Source organism: Monodelphis domestica, chromosome 3 (assembly GCF_027887165.1).
Source record: "Monodelphis domestica isolate mMonDom1 chromosome 3, mMonDom1.pri, whole genome shotgun sequence".
In the NCBI taxonomy this organism is placed as follows: domain Eukaryota; kingdom Metazoa; phylum Chordata; class Mammalia; order Didelphimorphia; family Didelphidae; genus Monodelphis; species Monodelphis domestica.
In genome coordinates, this window is record NC_077229.1 from 38,568,584 (window position 1) to 38,592,969 (window position 24,386).

Below are 24,386 nucleotides of genomic sequence, written 5' to 3' on the forward strand. Positions count from 1 at the left end.
TGAGAGGGGAAAGTTGATGTGCTCCTACTAATAACATATTACTGTCTATTTCTTCTTATAATTCATGGAATTTCTCCTTTAGGAATTTGCTCTGCTGTTTGATGTATATAGGTTTAACGGTGATATTAGTTCTTGTTTGTGGTTCCTTTTATCAATGTACAACTTCCTTTCTTATCTTTTTTATTAGGCCAACATGCATGCACCACCATTTCTTATCCCATAATTCCTAGCCATGCTGCCAATGAAGGAGATCTGGAAGAGCCATTTTACTGAGCTCAACATCTCTAAGAAAGTCACTCTTCAGGGCCTGCTCAGCAGTGCATCGCTTGTTAGGATCCAGTATCAGCATGTGGTCAAGTAAGTCTAGAGCAGCCAAAGGAACAAAAGAGAACACCTTATGCAGACACCTAGGGTATTGCTTCTTTGGTTTCATTGTGTTGAAGTAAGGTAGCTTAATAACATCAGGCCACACAGCTGGACAGGGACTGCCACAGAGCTGACTGATGAGATTGAGCTGATCCACTTCCAGATAAGCTTGAAAAATGGGCTTCTTTGTAAACAGTTCACCTAGGATACAACCACAACTCCAAATGTCTATGGATGGTGTGTAGTGCTCCTCTCCTAAGAGCAGTTCTGGTGGTCGATAATGCAATGTTATGACTTTATTTGTGTAAGGACGACTCTCTTCAGAGTTATAGGATCGAGCAAGTCCAAAATCTGCCAGCTTGACCTGTCCCCGGTTGTTCAGCAAAATGTTGGAAGACTTAATATCCCTATGTAGGAAATTCTTTTTGTGGCAATAATCCAATCCTTCCATTAGTTGCTTCATGAAAGCCTTGATGTGGCCCTCAGATAAATAGGCTGATCCAGATTGTAGCAGCCTCTTTAAGTCATAGTCCATGTATTCAAGCACAAGGTAAATGGCACCTTTGTCCTTCTTGAAATCCTGGGCATCTTGTTTATCTGTGACAATTTCCCTCATATGAATAACATTCTGGTGATTCAGCTGTCGAAGAATTTTGATCTCACGAATGGCTGTGATTGGGAAGCCTTCTTCTTTATCATCTAGTAGAAACTTCTTTAGGGCTACTAGTTCTCCTGTGTCTTTGTCCTGAGCTTTATATACTTGTCCATAGGTTCCCCACCCAATAATTCCAAGTATATCAAACTTGTCCACACAGTTTTTCCTCTGATCAATTTCTGTTTCTCTCTTTTCCCCATAATGTGGTAAGCAGATTCTTGGTCTTTTCTTATATGGTTCCTGAGGTGGGGTGGCAGCCTTTGGTTTCAGAGAACCTAGGAGAGATGGATCACCAATAGGGAGTTCTGGAGGAAGTGGGAAGTCCATGAGAACATTCTGAGTTCTTTGTTCCTTGTCCTTCATAGGTTTTGGAGGAAGTCTCTCCTTGGTACTATCTGAGTTATCCTCCCCAGGCAGTAAGGGTGGAAATGGCAGAGTGCACAAAGCTGAAGTTTGGGGGCATGGAATAGCAGCTTTCATAGAAGTCACTGTTTTTCTAGAAACCTTTTCAAGGGGCTGAGAATTTGCCTGAGAGAGTAAAGCAGATGTCCTTTGCGTGGTAGAAGATGAGTAAGTTGTGGTGAAAGGAGTGGAGATCTGATTGAAAATTGGTTGGTGAGGTAGCAAAGGCAGTTGATTTGGAAGAGTAGGTAATGGAGGAAAAGGTGATAAGAGGGGCACCTGAGGGGTGCTGGTTGGTAGAGCCAGTGGAGAGATAATTTGGGGGAAAGTTGAAGGAGCTTCCTTTTCCATTGTCTCTGAGTTCTTTGGAGCCACAATCTCCTTTTTCAATATTATTGGTTTAGTGTCCTTTCTCCCCTGTGATTTCAAGTCTTTAGTAGGAACAAGATGCTTCTTCTCAGAATTTTCATCCAATTTTACTTTTTCAGAATCCAAAGCATTTTTCTTCTCTGTATTCAGATATGCTGAGCTTATCAGTTCAGTGTCTGAAGGAGATTTTTCTGGTTTTAAAATTCTAGATAACTGTTTAGAGTCAAAGCTTAACTCTTTGGTCTCTGCTGAGATGCTTTCTTTTTTAGGCAAAATTGCAGTTGACCTTTTCACCTCCTTTCCATCCACTTTTGTAGCAGTGGCTGAAGCTTCCCTCTCCTTCTTCTTCCTTCTGAGTTCAGCTCCCAGACTGGAGTTTAATGGGCTGGTCAATGAAATACTAGAATATTCACTTGGTGAACAGGATCGCTTCTTTTTGTTCTGAGAAGATGAATGTCTAGAATATACAGGACTTCTTCTAGACGAATATCTAGAATATACAGGACTTCTTCTAGATGAATGTCTAGAATATACTGGACTTCTTCTAGACTTCACCGATTTCCTGGGAAGAGGGCTCCAATTTAGAGAGTGCTCATGATGTCTTTGGCTATAGGGACTAGGCGATCTCCCACTGTATGAACCATTTCTCCTCTTATAGCTGGATGAATGCCTCCTGTTGTGTGGACTCACTGATCTCTGCCTTCTACTGTCTGATCTAGGTGAACAGGTCCTGGACTGGTAGTTTGATGGCTCTCTATAAGTTTGGCTAATTGACTGTCTTCTAGAGGACCCACCTGAACTCTTCTGGTATGAGTCACAGTTACTAGAAGTATGAGACCCTGGAAGACTAACATCACATTTCTGGTAATATGGTGCCCTTAATGGACTGTCATCCTGCTGAGAGCTGTCAGACCATCTTCTGGAAGGGCTCCTGGATCTGTGTTTTGGGCTATCTACTGATTTGTAGCTTTGGGGTAGGTCTCTTTTTCGCTGATGTTTAGAATGATCATTGTGTCCAGACTTTAACTCTTGTTTTTTTCCAGGTTTCTCCTTATGGAATTTGGCTGACCTGGTTTCCCTGTTACTGCTACTCTTTTCATATTTATCATTCAGTGTTTTTGAAGTCCCCAATACTTGGTCCTTCCCAGAAACTGACTTACTGGAGACTTCCTTTTTTCCTAACGTCTTTTCCTTTTCTATCTGCTGAGTTTTCAATAGCCTTTGGTGGTGGTGGAAATGTTTATGGAGCTGCTCACTCCCATTAGTACCTGAACAATCAGTAAGTTTTTGTTCTAAATTTTGGGGGTTTTCTGTCATATTCTTTTCTAATTTTTCTTTTAAATATCTTTTTTGTTCCATCTTTTTTGGGGTCTCTTCCAAGAGTTCCTTTCAGGTCGTACATACTTTTACATTTTCCTTTGAGGTTTCACACTTTTTTTCATTTTTGTATTTCTGTCCTCCATTGAGCTCTCACCTTGGTTATTTCTCTTGTTGCAACAATTTTCTAGCTTGAGCTTTTTCCCCTGTCTTTTGTTTATTATGGATTATTTTCTCCCTTGATTTTCTCTTTATGTTGAAGCTTAGCTCAGTTCTTTGTTTGGAGGGAGTACTGTCCCAAGCTTGTAATATGCCTAGGGTCAGATCAGCTGTCTTCGTCCCATACTCAGCAGAGAAGACTTGGATGGTCTGTTTTGGAGAGGCTTGCAGATGTTCAGTTCAGCTGAAGCAAGGTGAGTTCTCCCTCAATACTGCCAAGGCTGAGTTCCTCCCACTGCTACCCTTGTTTGTTGGTGCCCAGCCTCTTTTGGCTGGACCAAGCAGGGCCACTTTCCTTCCTCTGCTTCCTGTTTTATATTGGGTTTGTTTCTGTTCTTATCTTTCAGAGGTTGTATTGAGCAGGTAGTGTTCTTTTCCCTGCTGTTTGATCTCTATCCTATCAAAATTCCACTCAGGTTGGTTCAGCTCACCTTTTTAGTGCTCAAGTGAGATGGGTCCTTCTTGCTCTCTCTCCAGGTTGTTCTGGGCCAAAGCACTGCTTCCCCACTTCATCAGTTGGTTTTGCTGCTCCAGAATTTGCTTTGAGGTGTTTTTGTTCTTCTGTTGTTTTTCAGGAAGGGTGATTGAAGGGCTTCAATTGTTTCTTATTCCTCCTCCTGGACAGTTGGAAAAACATTCATTTTTAGATAATTAATATCAAAAGTTTTCTTTCAGGATTGCCTAGAAAACAATTTTGCCTATATTATTCTTTAACTCTGTCTTACTGTCAAATAGCACACTTCAAATTCTGACTTATTTAGACCATCTTACTAGAAGAGATACATTTCACTTAAAATAAGACCAGAATAAATTCAATTACATCAATATCTATATTCCTAAATATTATTCAAATTTTACCTAAGGCCCATTTATAGTTAGCATTTCAAAAAGAAGGCCCGTGTGTATTAAATTCATTTTTATGTTTTATTTAATTTTTATTTTAATAACACATTTCCACATAAGCTTTCTGAAGTTATATTATTCATATTATCTCCCTTTTGTCTTCATTCCCCCTCCTAGAGCTGACAAGGAATTCAATCTGTGTTATACATTTATTATCACCCAAAACAGTGGTCCATAGTATTCCTTTTTGTAAGTGAATAATTTTATAAAAACAAAACAAAACCCCAAATCATATTCCCAAATAAATAAGTGATAAATCACATGTTTTTATCTGCATTTATACTCTGACAGAGCTTTCTCTGGAGGTGGATAGTATTGGTTTTAATAAGTCCCTCAGAATTGTTCTAGATCATTGTACTATTGTTAGCAAAGTCTATCACATTTGAGTGTCCCACAATTTTGTAATTACTGTGTATAACATTGTGCTGGTTCTGCTTATTTCACTCTGCATCAATTCATGTAGGTCTTTCCAGTTCTTATAGAAATCCATCAATTCATCAATTTTTATAGTACAATAGTACTCCATCACCATCATACACCATACTTTGTTCAGCAATTCCCCAATTGAGGGACATCTCTTTAGTTTCCAATTCTTTATAACCACAAAAAGTGCTACTATGAATATTTTTGTACAAACAGGTCCTTTCCCATGTCTTTATCTCTTTGGGATACAGACCCAGTAGCAATATTGGTAGAACAGAAGGTATGCTTTCTTTTAAAGTCCTTTGGGTATAATTCCAAATTGCCCTCCAGAATAGTTGAATCAATTCACAACTCCATCAGCAAAGCATTACTATTCCAAAAATTGTTTCATATATATATATGTATATATATATATTTTTTTTTTACTGTCATATTGGTCAATTTTCTAGGTGTAAGGTGACACCTCAGAGTTGGTTTTTTTTTTTAAACCCTCACCTTCCATCTTGGAGTCAATACTGTGTATTGGCTCCAAGGCAGAAGAGTGGTAAGGGCTAGGCAATGGGGATCAAGTGACTTGCCCAGGGTCACACAGCTGGGACGTGTCTGAGGCCAGATTTGAACCTAGGACCTCCCATCTCTAGGACTGGCTCTCAATCCACTGAGCTACCCAGCTGCCCCACCCTCAGAGTTGTTTTAATTTGCATTTCTCTAATAAAAAAGAGATTTAGAACATTTTATATGATTATTGATAGCTTTGATTTCTTTATCAGAAAACTGCCTTTCATATCCTTTGCCCATTTATCAATGGTTGGACTTAAAGTATATGACATAATGTGGCTCAAGTCAAAAGTATATTTACCAAAATAGAGGGGAAACAATAAAGTAGAGAAATGTGAAAGAGGTTAGAGAAAATGCCTATACTACTCCTCAGCCAGGAGTGCTGGTAATGAGTAACCAAGTGGCCTCCTATAAGATGGAAGCCAGTCTCTTGGGAAACTAGGAAGGGAGTCTGCCTTTTCACTCACCCAACAAAGTAGTCCAGGAGTCAGAGTCTAAGTTGAAGTCAGGATGCACTCTCCAATGAAGTTCCCTCAGAGACTATCTCCAGGAGACACTCTTCACTAGATTGACTTAAGTATTTTGTGGCTTTTATGGTGTTCTCCTGTCTCCTCCCCTCTTGACAGGGGCCAATCACAGCTTCCAAATTATCTAGCACTGCCCAGAGGGCAGTATTTTTGGCAACTAGTTTTCACCTTCTGGGGGTGTGTGAATACTCATAGTTGCTGAGGGTGTGAACTCTTAGAAGTTACTGAGGGAGTTTCTGAGAATGTTAACTGTGTGAAGTTTCATATTGTTTGAGTTAGAAAAAAGGGTGGAGCTCTCCAAGTATCTTGATGGCTTCTCACCTAGCACTAGGGTAGGGTGTGAATTCGCTAAGTGGTTTATAAGCTCTTCCACCTAGTTCAAGCTTTTGTTGATTCAAATTTAGTGTTAACACTACCTAGACAAAGAGAATAAAGGATTCCATTTTCACAAGTGTGAACTCAAAGAACAAAGAGAACCAAGAATTTCCTGTTACAGGATATATTGAAATCGTGATTGGACAGAAAGGGGTCCTATGCTGGTACTTAGTGCCCAACTTTGAAAATTACCTATTCAGGTAGGGGTCTTCAGATCCCACCACTGCCACCAGATATGGCAAGCCCAAATAAAGAGGACTACTGATGAGGCAATAACAAGGGTCTTTGATCGGGATAATGACGTTCCAGGCCACCACAGAATGTGCAAATATAGGAATGTCCACTCTGAGGTGGAAGGAGCTGTTTTAAAATACTCTACAACAGAGAGATGTGATTAGGAGGGTGTGGCAATGGGAAAGAGTAGTGAATGTCTGCTGAGTTCTCAGGTTCTAGGAGTGATAACTTTCCAGAGATATCCCAAGATCTGTTCCAACCGTGAGGTGAGGGAGGTCAAGGTAAGCAGCAAAATGTTATCAAAATTATTATTATCAGAAGGGGATAAGTTCAGCACTCAAACCCAGTTCTCAAATCTAATGACTTAAAAGTGTTGGCAAAGTTGTTAAGATGTTACTATCCTCAATATTTCTAAAGAGTTTTTCTTTAAAAAAAAATTGATCTCAGTCTTTAAGAATTAAATCTATAACTCAAGAGGATCAAAGAAGAGATCACTTTTACATAAGAAATCATTTATCCTATCACAGGTGGCTTTAAAACAGCTGAAAAAAATGTAGATGGAACTTGCTTCCTTATCACAAGCTGGTCTATAATGGGAGCTGATTTAGAAACTTTCCCACTCTAGTTAGGTGTAAATCTAGCTCTTCAACTTGTGAATCTCAAAGCTCAGGTTTAGGCAGAACAAGATCTTATCACCAGCAGAAGTGAATTCACACCTCTTTGCATTTGATTTAATCAAAGGAGGCTGGATTAAGCACTCTAAACCACCACTGTTAAACATTTCTCCCTCTAGGAATGTATTTGGTGGACTGATTTTTGGTACAGTAGGAATTATGGAATTTCATCTGATGATGGCTGGGCAGTCTCTGAGAGGTGTCTGGGCCCTGGGGCTTTACTGGGGAGAGGCTTATTAAGGAGCCACTTCAGTGAGCCTGCCTTGAAGGGCAAAAGGCAGAGAAAAACTGGCCTGGGGATGAAAAAGAACTTGGATAGCTCAGTCTGCAGCTAGGGTCTCCTGATAGGATTTCGTCCCTACAGACCCAGAGGTGCTTCACAGGGTCAGGTGTATTATTATTCTTAAATGCAGAATTTACATTATTTTTGAGAGAAATTTCAAGATAAGAAATATTCTACCTCTTCAAATCCAGAAAGTGAACTGTTTAGAGAAGGTGCCATGAAGATGCCTGGACAGACCACACACTGCACTAGAAGATCCAGAGTGAATTTTGGGATGTGGTGATTTGAACTGTGTGGGGTTGAATGCATTTGCTTTGTATGTATACTCTTATGTCCAAGGGGGCTGCCCCCTCATTGGCCTTTTGTCAATGTTCATAGAAATCATTGTATTTGTTCTTTTACCCTGTTATTCCCAATTTATTGTAATTTAAAAATTGGCTTTGTTTACAAGATCCATTGGAGAGACCAGTCTTCCACCAGATCTCAGGGGGAATATGGTAACCTAAGAACTGCATTCTCTGAATTACCTGGTGACATAAACAGGGAGATATATTGGGTGAGGTTCCTGGTCTCATTCTTTGCTTCCTATTGGTGACTGTGGTGGAGTTCGGGGCTATTGAACAGGTAGATTAGTCATGGGCACATAGTTTTATTTTGTTACCTTTTTTATTCCTTTGCTTCTAATGATAATTAATAAATCTCTTATAATATTTGAAATTATTGATGGCTAATTTTACAATGATAATACATATTTGCCATAATGTTTTAATTATTACATATTTTAATTTTTATACAGGGGAGTAGAAATTAAGGTGTCAGGGCCCTGGAACCCCTAAGGTAGTGAGGCAGCTTTAGGGATCTTGTTCCTGTTCTTCTCAGTGTTCCACCCCCTCTACCTAAGCTAATGCTGGAGGCACATGGAGGCTCAGAAGGAGCCTTGGTGACTAAAAAAATTGACTCCCAGGAGCAAGATAATATCCTTTAAAAGGCAAGAGACTGCTGAGATTTGGGTTGTACCTGCTTTGGGTCAGGAGTTCTATGTGGTCACTGCCTGGCAATCAGAGCTTGTTAGCTTCCAAAACCTGGCTCTGCTTTGGGGAAAAAAAGACTAAAACTAAGCTTACTACCCTTCCCCAATACTCAATCCCTTCTCACAAAGCCTTTTGGTTCAGAGCTCTGGCCTCTCTCAGCTGTGGCTTGGCTCTGGTCAGCTTCTTGGTGTTTTTTGACTAATATGATGATTTAGTTTATAACAAATTGATTTAAGAGTAGTTCAGAGAGTAAAAAGTGAAAAAAGTGAGGAAAATGAGAGTCCTTATCCCATTTTGTGGTCACCCAACTGTAATAACTACATTTATGAGGTTGGTAGCAGCTTAATAACTTAATTAAATCGAAGTAGTAGTGATAGTAGTAGAGAGAGGGAAAGGTAGGAGATAGGTAGAGAGGTCCTTAGCTTTCTAATCTGCTAACACCATTTGGGCCTCTAGCTAAAACTCTGACAAAGGTCCATTCTGCAATCCACACTCATGCCAAAGATGTTTACTTCCTGCTGGGTCTCCCCTTATAAGCTCTTTTCTCAATCCTCTAGTTCTCATATGTCACATCTCAGGAACCAATCATCATTTCTTAATTTGCCTGGGCCACCCAGGGGGGCAATGTCTGTGGGATCAGTTTCCCCTCTTGTTGGCTCCTTAACTTCCTTTGTCCGAGTGCTTGTCTATACCTGAATTTACTCAGTGGTATTTTACCTCCAGATCACTGAGAGATGACACTAAAGAGATGATGTTGGATAGAGAAATTTGCTTGAGACAGCAGTAAGGGATGAGCAATTTATGAGGCCAGGTTTGAACCCAGGACCTCACTTTTCCAGGCCTGGCTCTCTATCCACAGAACCACCAAGCTACTCCTGGAAAAGAGCTTCTTTCCCTCCCCACTCACTATCTTTATACCATTGCTCTACTAGCTTCTAATAAAGCTTGTTCCCTCCAAGGGGAGTAGGCTCAAGCTGCCAAATTCCTTGAATGAGACCCTAATTTTAGTGTTCCAGCATCAATATTATTTGGGAAATAACATCATATATAATTGACTTAATTTTGTTTACTTTTTAAGAGAGACAATTGTGGATGGGGGCATTTTACCATTTGGCATAAGGCAAAGTATTATGAAAAATATATGGATGAGGAAACATGTTCATTATGTGAAAATAGTGCCTAACATGAATGTGTGATCATCAATTGTATTGGAACTATTTTTAGAAAAATGACCTCTTCTTTGGTTCTCAGGAGTTTTGGTTGACTTGTTGAAGACTGATGTTAATGTGTTTTGAAAGAATTCTTTAGACATATGGAAGCTAGCGAGATGTTATCAACCCTGCTTTGAGATTCACTAGTTTGAAGTAATTAGGTTTGAGATCTAGTACTGAGTTTTTTAATTCCAGTAGTAGTCTAACAGCTGAGCAGAGTGTCAATATTTTAAGTCTTGGAGATCTAGCCCAATGCTCAGGTTACAGGACAGTGATTTAATTTTAGTTGAGAAATAGCAATTATAAAGTGTGAGATTCAATATATATCCCTAATATCCTAAAAATGTTCTCAAGTTTTGACTCCTTAATAAATTGTGCACAAGGTTAGATCAGCACCCAGTATTGTGTTTATTTAACCTATCAGGGGCATTTTTAAGAAGCTCTTTTTTAGGGGCAGCCAGGTGGCTCAATGGATAGAGAGCAAAGCCTGGATGATCTTAAATGCTCCATTCTATTTTAGATGTGACTATTATATACAGCCCTTTCCCTTTTTACTGTGCAAAAATAAGTAAAAATACTTATTAACTCTATGCTCTATGAGAACTCTAAAAGATTTCAAGTAGGTCTACACAAAATCATCATCAGAACAAATTCCTTAAAGCTTTTCTATATAAGAGTTAAAATAGTTGTGGCCATAAATTGTGGTAGATAAAAGAGTGGATGAGTAAATTGTGACCGCAATGATATGTTTTCAAGACAGTGTCTTGTTTTTAAATCAAATATAATAAAGTGGTCACCAGGGAAAAATTCCCAAATTATTAAATATATGAAAGTCAGCTGGGTTTTATAGAGATTTTAATTAATACAAATGAGGAATTAAAGAAAGTGAGAGAGAATAAGAAAGGAATAAGTATGAAGGGCCTTAGCCGAAAGGTCTAGACCTGAGTCTTAAGAGAGAGATCAGTCAGTCTTTAATCACTCACCACAAGATCTGTCCAAGCAAGAATATAGAAACCAGTTCAGCCACCCATCCTTCTCCATAGAGAGATTCTTCTGACTGTGTTGAGACTCAGCTTTTCCTCTCCTTATAAAGGGAATTTTCTCCTATGTCTCCTCCCCTAAGTTCTCCCATCTACCAATCACAGTAGACATTTTCCAAAGGACAGACCATTCTTAGTTCACACCTAAAAAGGCTTAAATTTTTTATTAAGTTCACACCAGGAAACCTCTGAGTAAGTTTCTCACCTCTTTGATCCTTGTAAATTCACATGTTGTCTGACCTTTATAGGTACTTAGCACCCATTTGTATTAGATATAAGAATAGGCACAGCTTAAGAACTTTTGTCTTACTATAAGTATGGGTTTAAGTATCTTTCATTGTTCCGCAATGAGTTCCTTCCCCTAAAGCAGGCTTAAGTAGGGGTGGAATAGAGGTCTTCACATTCCTGATCTAAGTTCCTTCATTGTTTAAAATGGGGAATGGTCTTAACCTTAACCTTATGAAGTAGGGTCTGAGAATTTTTAAGGTTCACATCTACCTGAACCAAAAATCAGCCTACCACCTAGATTCTTAGAGGGAGAATTTTTGTTTAACAGTAGTGGCTTATGGTGCCCAGTTCAGCCTCCTTAGATTTGACCTAATGAAAACAGGTGTGAATTCATTTCTGCTGGTGATAAGATCTTGGAATGCCTAAACTGGAATTTTGAGATTCACAAGTTGAAAAGCTAGCTTTGCACCTAACTAAAGAGGGAAATGTTATAAATCAGCTCCCATAATATATCAGCTTATGATAAGGAATCAAAGTTCCAACTAAATGTGTTCAACTGTGTTAAAGCCACAATTGGGGTGGGGGATGGAGGATAGCTGGGTAGCTGGATAGCTCAGTGGATTGAGAGTCAGGCCTAGAGAGGTCCTAGGTTCAAATCTGCCCTCAGACACTTCCCACCTATGTGACCCTGGGTAAGTTACTTAACCCCCATTGCCTAGCCCTTATCACTCTTCTGCCTTGGAACCAATACAAAGTTTAGACTTCAAGACAGGAGGTAAGGGTTTAAATCAATCAATAAATAAAGCCACCAGCAATATGTTGAGTTATTTCCTTTTTTAAAGTGACTTTTTCTTTGATTTTCTTGAGTTAGAGATTTAATTCTTAAAAACTAATCTGTTCAAATTTTATTTTCATAATACAGAGGATGGTAAGGTCTTATAACACTGCTAACAGTTTGAGGTCATTGGTTTGAGAAATAGGCCTGAGTGGTGAACTTAGGCATCAGATTGTTAAGTGCAATTATTAGAAGGAACAATCTGGACCTCTTTGACCTAAAGGTAGGGACTGGACTTGGGTTATCTCTAGAAAGTTAACACCCTTTGAACCTGTGATCTCATCAGATGTTAGCCACTCCTCCCCATTGCCACTCCCTCCTATTCACACCTCACTGTTGTAGAATATTTAAACCAGCTCCTACCTCAGAGTGGACAATCCTGAACTCCCACCTTTCAAGGTGACCTGGGACTGCAGTTCTCCCCTGAACAAAAACTCTTCTTATTGCTACTTTGGTAGTCCTCTTTATTTGGGATTGCCATATCTGGAGGTAGAGGTGGGATTTGAAGTCTCCTACCTAGCCAGCCACTGTTTTCAACCTTGGGAAATAGGTACCAACACAGAAGTCCTTCGTGTTCAGTCAGAATTCCATTCTACTGCCTAATTTGGGGAAGTCAGTCTCTCAGTTTCTCCAAACTCACATCTCTTTTTCAGTTAAACTCTTGGCCCTTTGATTGAGGGTTTTCATAGCCTTTGGCAATTTGTATCCCTTCCCACAGTAGATAGTACATCAAGATGAATTCCTTGACCAAGGTGAAGCTCATCAGTGAGCTAAATGAACGGGAAGTGGAGCTTGGAGTTGCGGAGAAGGTATCCTGGCATGCTGAGTACAAAGATAGTGCCTGGGTCTTTGTTGGAGGGCTCCCATATGAATTGACTGAAGGGGACATCATCTGTGTGTTTTCACAATATGGGGAAATTGTTAACATCAACCTTGTACGAGATAAGAAGACTAGAAAATCCAAAGGCTTCTGTTTTCTTTGCTATGAGGATCAGAGAAGCACTATTTTGGCTGTGGACAATTTTAATGGGATAAAGATAAGAGGAAGAACTATCCGAGTGGACCATGTGGCTAATTATAGGCCCCCTCAGGATTCCAGGCATGTGGGTGATGTGGTCAGAAGCATTCAAGAAAAGGGCTGTGGGGTTAAAACTCCATCCCCTGCTTTTCCTGAATCCTCTGAAGATGAGAGGCCTTTGAGGAAGCATAAAAAGGCCAAAAAAGAGGAAAAAATGAAGGAGAATGATGAATATGAAAGGAGTTGCAGTAACAGGGAAACCAGGTCAGCCAAATTCCATAAGGAGAAACCTGGAAAAAAAACCAAGAGTTAAAGTCTGGGCACAATGATCATTCTAAACATCAGCGAAAAAGAGACCTATCCAAAAGCTACAAATCAGTAAAATCCCAAAACACAGATCCAGGAGCCCTTCCAGAAGATGGTCTGACAGCTCTCAGCAGGATGAAAGTCTTTTTTTTTCTTATACAGAATATAAAATTTATACGGTTTATGCATTATTAATTTAACAATGTATACTTCTAAAACATTAATTACAGCAGTTATGTCAATGACATTAATCCACATGGGGTATTTAGCCATCCAAATAAATATTTCAACAAAGCAACAACTGATTTTGGACTTGATATATCAAGATTTAATCATTGCTAAAACTAAAACTACTTGCTATATTGAGATTCATCTAAATGTTCAAGCCCCATTGGCTGTTACTAAGCTCAACTGTTTTAAAGATAAATAAAAAGCCCAGCAGATAATCCAATTCTCTTTTCTCTTTTTAATTTAGTCTTGTTTGTACTAGGACTCAAGAACAACGCAGCAGGGGTACCTTAACCTATTTGCAAAAATATAATTAACATAGAATTTTAATAAAAGCAAATGGTTCCCTCTGCTTCCTGTAATGAACAGCTTATAGATGTCATAGGAAAATAAAGCTACCATAAACCTAAAGACTTTCAGGTACTGCTTTGTATTAACGGAGTCAAAGATCATAAATTCTCAAAGAAAATAAGGAATATAAAAGAAGTTTGCCTTTCAAAGGTTTAAAATGAAATCTCATTCCTAGGTTCTCCACCTACAACCATTCTTCAGCAGTATGTCCTAAGTTTAAAAGTGGGGACAGACTAATCTGGTGAGACTATTTTTGAAGTTTAGCTTTTCTTTTATACTTTTAAAACTGGAAACCATATCAATCAAATGCAATGTTTTACTAATCTAGATTGAAAGGATTCTAAATTGGGGAAAGGAAGAATAAAGCTTACTACTCTTCCAGTAACTATAGGATCATCAGGTATAAAGCAAGCAACTAGGAAAGAACATTAAGGAATTTTAACTTCGAAGGCACTTTCTACAAGAAAGCATAAAAAGCCAAAATAATATCTGTAAAAAACACTGCTACATTTTCTAATCAGAACAGTGAGATCCAAAAAAGGACTTTCAGAAAAGCTAATATTTATCTTAAATATTACTGGATGACAAATTTAAATTGTTTGTATTATGAAAAAACTAAAATGATCATAAAGAAGCAAGTACTCTATTAATGTAAACTATGATTTTACCATTAATTGAGAACATTGTTTCCAATTCATGAATAAATATATCATGGGAAAATATAATTTTTTTTTGTATTTTAAAAATGGAAAAGATGACAAGAGGGAAAAAAGTCCAAGTTTCCAATTTTCACTAATATCTAAAAATCAATGGATTTTTAATATAACTCATTAAATGGGACCACAAAATCCCAACAATTTGTTTATAAACAAACACCTATTAAAGACATTTCATGCATATGATAAAATCCATTCATGTACTGATGTCAAGGATATTTCCTGCGTATATTTCAATAACTATATATTTTCATAGTCTCTACCATTTAAGCATATTTCAAATTGATTATATATTATACATATTATTTATACAAACTATGTTATATACACTAATAACAAAAGATGACTACAGACTATACTTATCTTGGTGCTTTCTTAAAGAATATGCAGCCTTTATCTTTACTCCTATTTTTTTCTTCCTGATCCTAAAATTTTCATTTGGATATTAAAAGTGCCTTTCTATCCTAATTTATCTGAGTTCAAAATCTTCTATAATAAAGAAATGTCATGTTAAAAATATGAAAATGTTTTCAGGTGGTTGTTGCAATCAAACAGGTGAATGAAAATTCAAGAAATGAATGAACTTCACCTGACTGCAGCATGTATTCTACTGTGGTACAACCATGGCTGAAATAGAGTCCAAAGAAACTATCCCTATTCTTCATACCAACAAAATTGTAAAGTTCAGTTTGCAAAAAAGCCAGGCTAAAGATAAACTTGGCTATCACTGGGGAAGAATTACAATTTGACTTTGCAACCTGCTATTACATAACATAAAACAGACACATAACTGAACATGAAATACTGCCAGATTTAGCTATTCCATAAAAATTGAATGTAGGAAGCAATGTGAATACAACCCAAGTAAAATAGCAAAACAGTTCATTGTGGATGGCAGCAAATACCAGAGATACTTAATTACAAATAGTCTTGTCATGTATAAAACTTCACAAGTTAGCCAGATCAATTAATTAATTAATTAATTAATATTTTTATTTAATATTTATAATTTATATATAATATATAACTTACTATTAAAATTAATTAATTAAATAAATAATTAAAAGGCAAAAGAAGGCAAACAGGATTCAAAATAATGCATTGTGGCTATTAATAGTTACTACTTTTCTTTAGGTCTTAAATGCCAACACAAATTTTTCCACATTGAATATTCAAAGGGAAGCTAAATCATTGTAATCTACATGAAATTATAATCCACATTAGACTAGCATCTATTATATGCACATTAGTGCACTGTATTGTTATTCTTCACTGCTTTATCAGATTCATTTTGATTATTTAGCAGCACAGAATTTCATGTAGATTATTAGCATTAATTTAGGAAAGTCAGTGCTCAAAAATGCACTCAAAACATATATTTATGTCACAAATATATTAGCTAACTAATGTATATGTATTATGCATATAGTATTTATCCATACACAAAATGTTGTGCACTCCTAAAAAATTGCGATCCTATAATAGGAATGGAAAATTCTAGAGCTGAACCAAAGAACAAATAGGAGTGGTACTTTGTAGAACTCTGTAGCATAATAGTTCCATAGATGTTAATCATTAGTTTAGGAAAGTTAGAGAACAAATGAATTTCCTAAAAAGCTTTCATAGAAAAATGTTTTAAAATGTTTAAAAAGTTCACCACCAGCACAAGGACTATCATCGTTCCCATAAGAGGATTCCAGAAGTAATAGATATGGCTATTTTTAAGGCTGCAGTTAACACTGTTGGTGTCACTACAAAAATCCCATTGTGACAAAGCTGTTATTAAAGAGATTACAGATCTCTTTAGAAGCCATTTTTGTCATTCTTGAAATAAAAAAGAAACCTTTATTTTTAGCAAGACTGACTGCAAAAAAGATGGTTCATTGATCCATTGTGAACAAGTATCTCGCCATATAAAACATCTCTCTCTATATATGATATATATATATAAAATATATATATATATATATATATAAAATTAAAACATACAACCCCTGCCCTCACACAAACTCCCCAAGAAACCATACAACCCAAAAACAATACCAAAGAGGAATCAAACACAACACCCTCACAAAAAAGTCTTTGAGTTACAATTTACAAGTTTATACACTTTTTCCTATTAAAAAAAAAAAAAGGTACCCAGAAGAAAATGCTTGATGAAAACTTGACAGAACTTTGGGGTTAAGAAAATGCATTATTTGGCTACTATAACTTAACATAAAGCAAGTAATCAGTGCTCTACAAACATTTTAAGTGTGAGGCATTCCGTTGAACTGATACTCTTTACTAATGCAGCACTTGAATGGCTACTAAACTAAAATCCTTCAGTGGCCAATCAGAAAAGCACTGGGATGTTAAAATGCAAAATGCAATTTGTCTAATTCTTAAAAATGTATCAGTGCATAGCCTAAATCAGACTTTCAAAGAGATACAGCACCTTTCAATGCCACATTTTTTCCCCAGCATTTAAAGGATTATTTCTCCCTTTCAATAAGATATTTGCTCAAAAAACAAAAACAAAAACAAAAAACCAAGTCCTGTACTGTAGTAAAAAGCTTTCAGTCACAGACTGATATAAATGAAGAATACTGTGCAATAGTAAAGTTGCTTGCTGTCCTTCTGCACATATTTTACTTGGGTTCCTCAATTGTCCCCTTGCTGAGGTCTGTCATTTTGGGGTATTTTACTTTTTTCTGGTCCAACTCATTTTGAGCCCACAGTAGTAGCTTCAGTAACTTTGCCAACTTAGGTGTTGACTCATGATTTTCATAGTCTAACTTCACTCCACCCCTTGTGCCGTTGCATCATGTTAAGCAAATCTCCAAAGAGTGATTCTTGAGGATTATCAAAGGCAAGCAAAGCCAAGGTGCGTTCCATTTCTGTCAGGCACTCTCTACTTTCTTCTCCTTGTTCCGCTAACTGTGTTTGTGCAAATTTCAAGGCTGCTTCTGTTTCACGCTGCCGAATCAGTTCAATCAAATGTTGTTGCTGTAAATGAAAATAAAGATACCGATTTGTGTCTAAGAACGCTGGATGTAGGCTATTTATCAGTGCAATAGCTTCCTGAATCTGACCGTTCAATATCATCTCTCGTATTTTGATTGGCTCATCTAATGTTTCTAGATCAACACTGGGCTCAATTCCAGACTCCACTGGAAACTTTTCAGCAGCTTCCTTAAACCCCTCTGTAACAAGATAGTTCATAATGAGTAGGCTCATATCAGCTCTCTGTATATGCAAGTTATTGAATTTTTCCATCCACTCATCTTTAGTAATTTCATCGGGTTTTTCTGCATAACTCATTTTGAACTCTTTTTCGCTCCAGAGGCGCCTCCACGACATGTAGACTTCCTACAAGCAGGCGCCACTACCTTCACGGCCATCCAGAGCAGCAGCCTCTGAGCACAGCTGATAAGATTGCTAGGCCCACCCGGCACCGCTTCTCTTCGCCGCCTTCCTTCTTCCTTTCCTCCTCCTCCTCCTTCCTCCCATTTCAATTGCAACTTTGGAGGCCGGGCCAGGCCCAGACCAGCCACAATCCCGAGACCAAAACAAACAGCTTCCTAGAACCCTGGCTCCGCCCACCACGGAGGATGGTGTCGGACTCCAGGAGTCTGGGGGCGGGAGGAATAGGAGACAGAGAGGAGGCCACCCTTGCTCAGCTCCTTGGCTGAGGGGTCTCAGCGACAGCCCTTTCTGCACGGCCGATTATCGGGGAAGGGGGAAGGGGAGGGAGGTGGCGACAGAAGTGCCTGAGGAGAAGGAGGCGGAAGGCCACAAAGCAGGATGACAGTACATTAGGAGCACTATAATACCAGAAATGTGATGTTAGTCTTCCAGGGTCTCATACTTCTAGTAACTGTGCTTCCTACCAGAGGAGTTCAGGTGGGTCCTCTAGAAGAAAGTCAATTAGCCAACCTTGTAGAAAGCCATCAAACTACCAGTCCAGGACCTGTTCACCTAGATCAGACAGTAGAAGGCAGAGATCAGTGAGTCCACACAACAGGAGGCATTCATCCAGCTATAAGAGGAGAAATGGTTCATACAGTGGGAGATTGCCCAGTCCCTATAGCCAAAGACATCATGAGCACTCTCTAAGTTGAAGCCCTCTTCCCAGGAAATTGGTGAAACCTAGAAGAAGCCCTGTATATTCTAGACATTCATCTTCTCAGAACAAAAAGAAGTGACCCTGTTCACCAAGTGAATATTCTAGTATCTCATTAACCAGCCTCCTATTAAACTCCAGTCTGGGAGCTGAACTCAGAAGGAAGAAGGAGAGGGAAGCTGCAGCAGCTGTTACAAAAGTGGATGGAAAGGAAGTGAAAAGTCAACTGCAATTTTGTCTAAAAAAGAAACTATCTAAGTGGAGCCCAAAGAGTAAAGCTTTGACTCTAAACAGTTATCTAGAATTTTAAAACCAGAAAAATCTCTGAACTGATAAGCTCAGCATATCTGAATACAGAGATTAAAAACTCTTTGGATTCTGGAAAAGTAAAATTGGATGAAAATTCTGAGAAGAAGCATCTTGTTCCTACTAAAGACTTGAAATCACAGGAGAGAAAGGACCCTAAATCTATAATATTGAAAAAATTACCTCTCCACCTCCTCTATCAACCATCACCCCTCAGGTGCCTCTCTTGTCACCTTTTCCTCTGTTACCTATTGTTCCATATCAACAGGATTGCCACTAATGGAGAAGTACATTACATTCAATTGTACCACAGTGTATCAGTCTCTGTGTATAATGTTCTCCTGGTTCTGCTCCTCCTGCTCTGCATCAATTCCTGGAGGTCATTCCAGTTCCCATGGAATTCTTCTACTTTATTATTCCTTTGAGCACAATAGTATTCCATCACCAACATATACCACAAATAATTCAGCCATTCCCCAATTGAAGGGCATCTCCTCATTTTCCTATTTTTTGCCACCACAAAAAGTGCAGTTATGAATATTCTTGTACATGTCTTTTTCCTTATCATCACTTTGGGGTACAAACCCAGCAGTGATATGGCTGGGTCAAAGGATAGACAGTCCTTTAGCTCCCTTTGAGCATAGTTCCCACTTGCCTTCCAGAAAGGTTGGATTAATTCACAACTCCACCAGCAATGCATTAATGTCCTGACTTTGCCGCATCCCCTCCAGCATTCATTACTTTCCATAGCTGTCATGTTAGCCAATCTGCTAGGTGTGAGGTGGTACTTCAGTGTTGTTTTGATTTGCATCTCTCTGATTATAAGAGATTTAGAACACTTTTTCATGTGTTTATTAATAGTTTTGATTTCTTTAACTGAAAATTGCCTCTCCCAAAGATCTGACAAGTATACTATTCTGTGTTCACCTAATTTGCTTATAGTTTCCTTCTTTATATTCAGGTCATTCACCCATTCTGAGTTTATCTTGGTGTAGGGTGTGAGTTGTTGATCCAAACCTAATCTCTCCCATACTGTCTTCCAATTTTCGTATCAGTTTTTTATCAAATAGTGGATTTTGGTCCCCAAAGCTGGGATCTTTGGGTTTATCATAGACTGTCTTGCTAAAGTCAGTTACCCCAACTCTATTCTACTGATCCTTTTTTCTGTCTCTTAGCCAGTACCAAATTGTTTTGATGACCACTGCTTTATAGTATAGTTTAAGATCTGGGACTGGAAGGCCTCCTTCCTTCATATTATATTTTTTTATGATTTCCCTGGATATCCTTGAACCTTTGTTCTTCCAATTTAACTTTGATATCCTTTTTTTCTAATTCAGTAAAAAAAGTTTTTTGGTAGTTCAATTGGTATGGCACTAAATAAGTAAATTAATTTGGGTAGGATTGTCATTTTTATTATATTGGCTCATCCTACCAATGAGCAATGGATGTTTTTCCAATTGTTTTAATTGTGTGGAGAGTGTTTTTTAGTTGCGTTCATATAGTTCCTGTATTTGTTTCAACAGATAGATTCCTAAATATTTTATATTGTCTAGGGTGATTTTAAATGGAATTTTTCTGCCTAATTCTTGTTGCTGAGATGTGCTGGAGATATATAGAAATGCTGATGACTTGTGTGTGTGTTTTTTTTTTTTGTATCTTCAACTTTGCTAAAATTGTTGATTATTTCAACTAGCTTTTTCGTTGATTCTCTAGGATTCTTTAAGTAGACCATCATATCATCTGCAAAGAGTGATAGCTTGGTCACCTCATTGCCTATTTTAATACCTTCAATTTTTTTTCTTCTCTAATTGCTACAGCCTAACCTTTCATCTCCTTTGCCTTATTTTCAAGCTGATTAATTTTGGCTTTCAAAACACTGTTTTCTATTTCCAGATGCATTATCTTGCTTTTTAAGTTCTTTCCCCAGTTGTCTTCAGCCTCTCTTAATTGTGTTTTGAATTGTATTTTGAGTTCTTCAAAAGTCTGTATCAAATTTGCTGGGGTTTCTATTTTTTGCTTGGTGTTTCCTCATGCTTTTCTGTTCCATTTGCTCTTTGTTCATTGCCTGTATAGGAACTGTCGATTGTAATTTACTTTTTCTTTTTCTATTGTTTGCTCATATTTACTCCTTCTTTACTCTCTGCAGTTGCCTGCACTTTTGCTCCTCATATTTTTTGTGGGTTTGGGATTTTCTATCGGCCTTCACCCTTGGAGCTTTGTGAGCAAATCTCTCAGCATAGTCTGTGGGTGAGGGGTGTTGGAACTTTAGCTTCCCTGCTCTCTGGAGGCCTTGATGAGATTAATCCCAGCTGAGTTGCAGAGCTAGATGTGCCTAGAGGCCAAAATCTTGGGAGGGGGGCAATATGGAGTGTTTCTGCTGCTGCAATTAGGCTGTCCACTCTGTGCTCTGTGCTTCTTCTCTAACTGCTTTCCCACCATCTATGTTCAACACTCTGAGCCTGGCACAGCTTTGCCCACAAGGTACTCCCTCCAGACAAGCACCCTTGCCCACAAAGAGGTTCCAGCTGCTGCTGTAGGCCTGGTCCCGACCCACCCAGCAACTCTGGCCTCCGAGCAGATGGCTCATCGCCCTAGCAGATCGCTCATCACCCCAGGCCCAAGACTCACTTGTACCAGCTGGTAAAAAATGAGGATGTTTTTTTTCCTTAGGCTACAATTAGCCTCCATGTGGACTGGGGGCAGGGGATTATAGGGAGGGAGAAAGAAAGAAGGAAGAGACTTTTCCAAACAGGAACTTACAAGCATGGGGTATTTAACAGGATATCTTTTGATTGTACTGATAATTTTATTTAATTCACCTGAGAGTCAGGGAAAAAAATTCAGCTCCCTGCAACTCTTTAGCCAAATTTGAGATTCCTCACTATGGGGAGGCAACTCAGTGGCTCAGTGGCTTGAGAGCCAGGCCTAGGGATGGCAGGTTCTTAGTTGAAATCTGGCCTCAGACACTTCCTGGCAGTGTGGCCCTGGGCAGGTCATTTAACTCCCATTGCCTACTACCCCTTACCAGTCTTCTGACTTTTGACAATAGACATCTAAATGGATAAAAAAACAAGGAACTTTAAAGAGACTGGTGGTTATATTTTTAAGGCTTTTCAGACTCCAATGTTTTATAAAAATCTCTGTATTCTATTGCATTTGCTGATTGTTTTGTTTAAGGTTTAACTTTGTGATTTTAAGTTCATATATTACCATTCTGGAAGGCAATTTGGAATTATGGCCAAAGGGTGCTGAAGGAATTAATACCTTTGGGTCCCGTAACACACTACTGTAACCCAAAAGAGATTAAAAAATGAGAAAGGACCTATTTGTACAAAACATATTCATAGCTGCTCTTTTGGGGGTGGCAATGAATTACAAAGTAATTGAAAGAAATAGGCAGAACCAGGAGAAAATTATACGCAGTAACTGAAATATTGTGGGACAGTCCAATATGAGACTTTGCTACTGATAGTAAAATAATGATCTAAGAAAATTCTGAGGTCTAATGAAGAAGAATGCTCTCTTCCTCCAGGGAAACTGTTGGAGTAGAAACGCAGATGAAAACATATAATCTGTCACTTGTTTATTTGGGTATATGTTTTAGTTGTATAATATTATTTGCTTACAAAAATGAATAGTATGGAATATGTTTTGCTTGATAGTACATGTATAATTCAGCTTGAATTGCTTGTCAGATCCATAAGGGGAAAGGGAAAAAGGAGGAAGAAAATATAGGTAATATAATTTTGGAAAACTTATGTAGAAATTTTTTTACTAAAATAAAAATAAGTTAAATTAAATTTGAAAAGGAATGCATACCTGGAAGTAATTTTGCTCTCCATATCTTATTTGGGAATTTAATCTGGAATATTTCTTTGAGAAGAGAAGGTAATTTATCAGAGGAGGGATGCTATCCTAAAGTACATTCCAGCTCTCTTTGCATGTCTTTGTCTCTGTGTGTCTATACTGTAAAATTTGGAGATCAACTTTGTCAGTATGTGTTCTGAGTGGGGTCTTAAAACCTCCCAGCCATTTAGCCTAGAAGACAGCTTGTTAAAGGAAACTCCCTCAGAAGAACTCCTTATAGCATGGGATAAAGGAGAGCTCCAGAGCTAAAATAGCTAATTCAGTGGGGGAATCATTGTGGCCCTATAGGACTCTTTTAATGATCAGAGATGGAAAGAGCTAAGGCTAATTATAGCAGATAAAAGCCCAAACTGATGCTTCCACTAAAATTCAGTTATCTGTTAGCATTAGTTCAGTATTTTCCTGAATTTCTCATGGGCCCCTTTACCCTGAGTATCCTCCTCCTCCCCACTTCTACTACCTACCTTCCCTTTCATCTAGCCTCAGTTCAGCAGAACTGGATCATAAAGTATATGGAGATTTCTAAATTCATGTCAATTCAACAACCATTTACTAAACACTCACATTGTATGAGACACTCTATAAAGTTCTAGATATCCTTTTATTTTTTAATTTAAAAAAATATTTATGAATATTTAAATAGTTTAACATTTAAAATATTTACTTAAATGTATTTTATATTTATTTAAATTTTATTTTTATATATAACATAATATATGATTAAATATGAATATGCAATAAATTATAATAAATATGGTTCTCCAAGAGAAAAAAATTCTCCCATTAGTAATGTTCAAAAATTGATGTCTTCTTTTCCTCCCACTCCCTGGGAGGGTAGGTAGTCTCATGGGGTTGTACAATTGTCACCATGTAATGTATCTTTCCATGTATATCATATGTATAATAAGACATATCTTGCTCAGTACATAAAAATTCATGAAAGAGATAAAGTGAAGAATGGTATATTTTGAGATAAAGTACATGAAGAAAGGTAAGGCATAAGAAAGCTGAGCAGATAGAAAGGCTATGAGTTAGGCTAAATCAATAAATATTTATTAGCTATCCACTGTATGACAGGGTCTATTCTCAATGCCTAGAAAGGATTAAGATTCATGTTGAGGGTAAAATTTAGGGTTTGAGCCTGAATATTATATATATATATATATATATACACACATAGATACATATATTATTGGTTGTCAGGGATTTAAATTCTTTTTTTTTTTAAACCCTTACCTTCCATCTTGGAGTCAATACTGTGTATTGGCTCCAAGGCAGAAGAGTGGTAAGGGCTAGGCAATGGGGGTCAAGTGACTTGCCCAGGGTCACACAGCTAGGAAGTGGCTGAGGCCGGATTTGAACCTAGGACCTCCCGTCTCTAGGCCTGGCTCTCAATCCACTGAGATACCCAGCTGCCCCCGTAGGGATTTAAATTCTAAATCCCAATGAAACACTCAAGTCAGTATGGGATTATATGGTGATTTATTTACAATAGAAGGAAGAAATTAAGAAGGAGAAGAGGGAAAGGAGTAGGATATCTGCTCTTGCCTGGCCTGAGCCAAGGGGAGTTCAGAGGCCTCAGCCAAGGGGCCTTCTCAGAAGATTAAATCTACTTCAGCTTCCAGCCACAAAGCCTCCTCCAAGATGAGGGGCCTCCTAGAAGGTTAGTGCCTTCAGAAGGTCAAGGAAAAGGGGAATCATCCTTCTCACTCACAAAGTCTAATTCAGGGAAATCACCTTACCTAGACCAAGCTACAGAGCTCATAACAATGACCTCCACTGCCAAAGTCCTCCAAAGCCTCAAGCACACCAAACACCATCAAAAGCTACGAACACTGC

At 38.1% G+C, this 24,386-nt stretch overlaps 2 protein-coding genes and 1 pseudogene across 2 annotated transcripts; 1 reads left to right on the top strand and 2 right to left on the bottom strand.

Moving 5' to 3' along the window:
• Positions 1-226: 226 nt before the first annotated feature.
• Positions 227-1,348, bottom strand: LOC100618338 (cyclin-dependent kinase 12-like). The gene has a single exon (XM_016432723.2). It carries the CDS (start codon positions 1,346-1,348, stop codon positions 227-229), a length of 1,122 nt encoding a protein of 373 aa, XP_016288209.2.
• Positions 1,349-12,384: 11,036 nt separating this feature from the next.
• On the top strand, positions 12,385-13,269 carry LOC100027506 (RNA-binding motif protein, X-linked 2-like). Its single transcript, XM_001377742.3, has one exon. The coding sequence runs from the start codon at positions 12,385-12,387 to the stop codon at positions 12,979-12,981; it is 597 nt and encodes a 198-aa protein (XP_001377779.1). The 3' UTR covers positions 12,982-13,269.
• Positions 13,270-15,378: 2,109 nt separating this feature from the next.
• On the bottom strand, positions 15,379-17,694 carry LOC100019167 (glucose-induced degradation protein 8 homolog; annotated as a pseudogene).
• Positions 17,695-24,386: the final 6,692 nt, after the last annotated feature.

Coding starts and splice junctions, on each gene's coding strand:
- LOC100618338 (XM_016432723.2), bottom strand. CDS start 1,348: ATGGACTTCCCACTTCCTCCAGAACTCCCTATTGGTGATCCATCTCTC.
- LOC100027506 (XM_001377742.3), top strand. CDS start 12,385: ATGAATTCCTTGACCAAGGTGAAGCTCATCAGTGAGCTAAATGAACGG.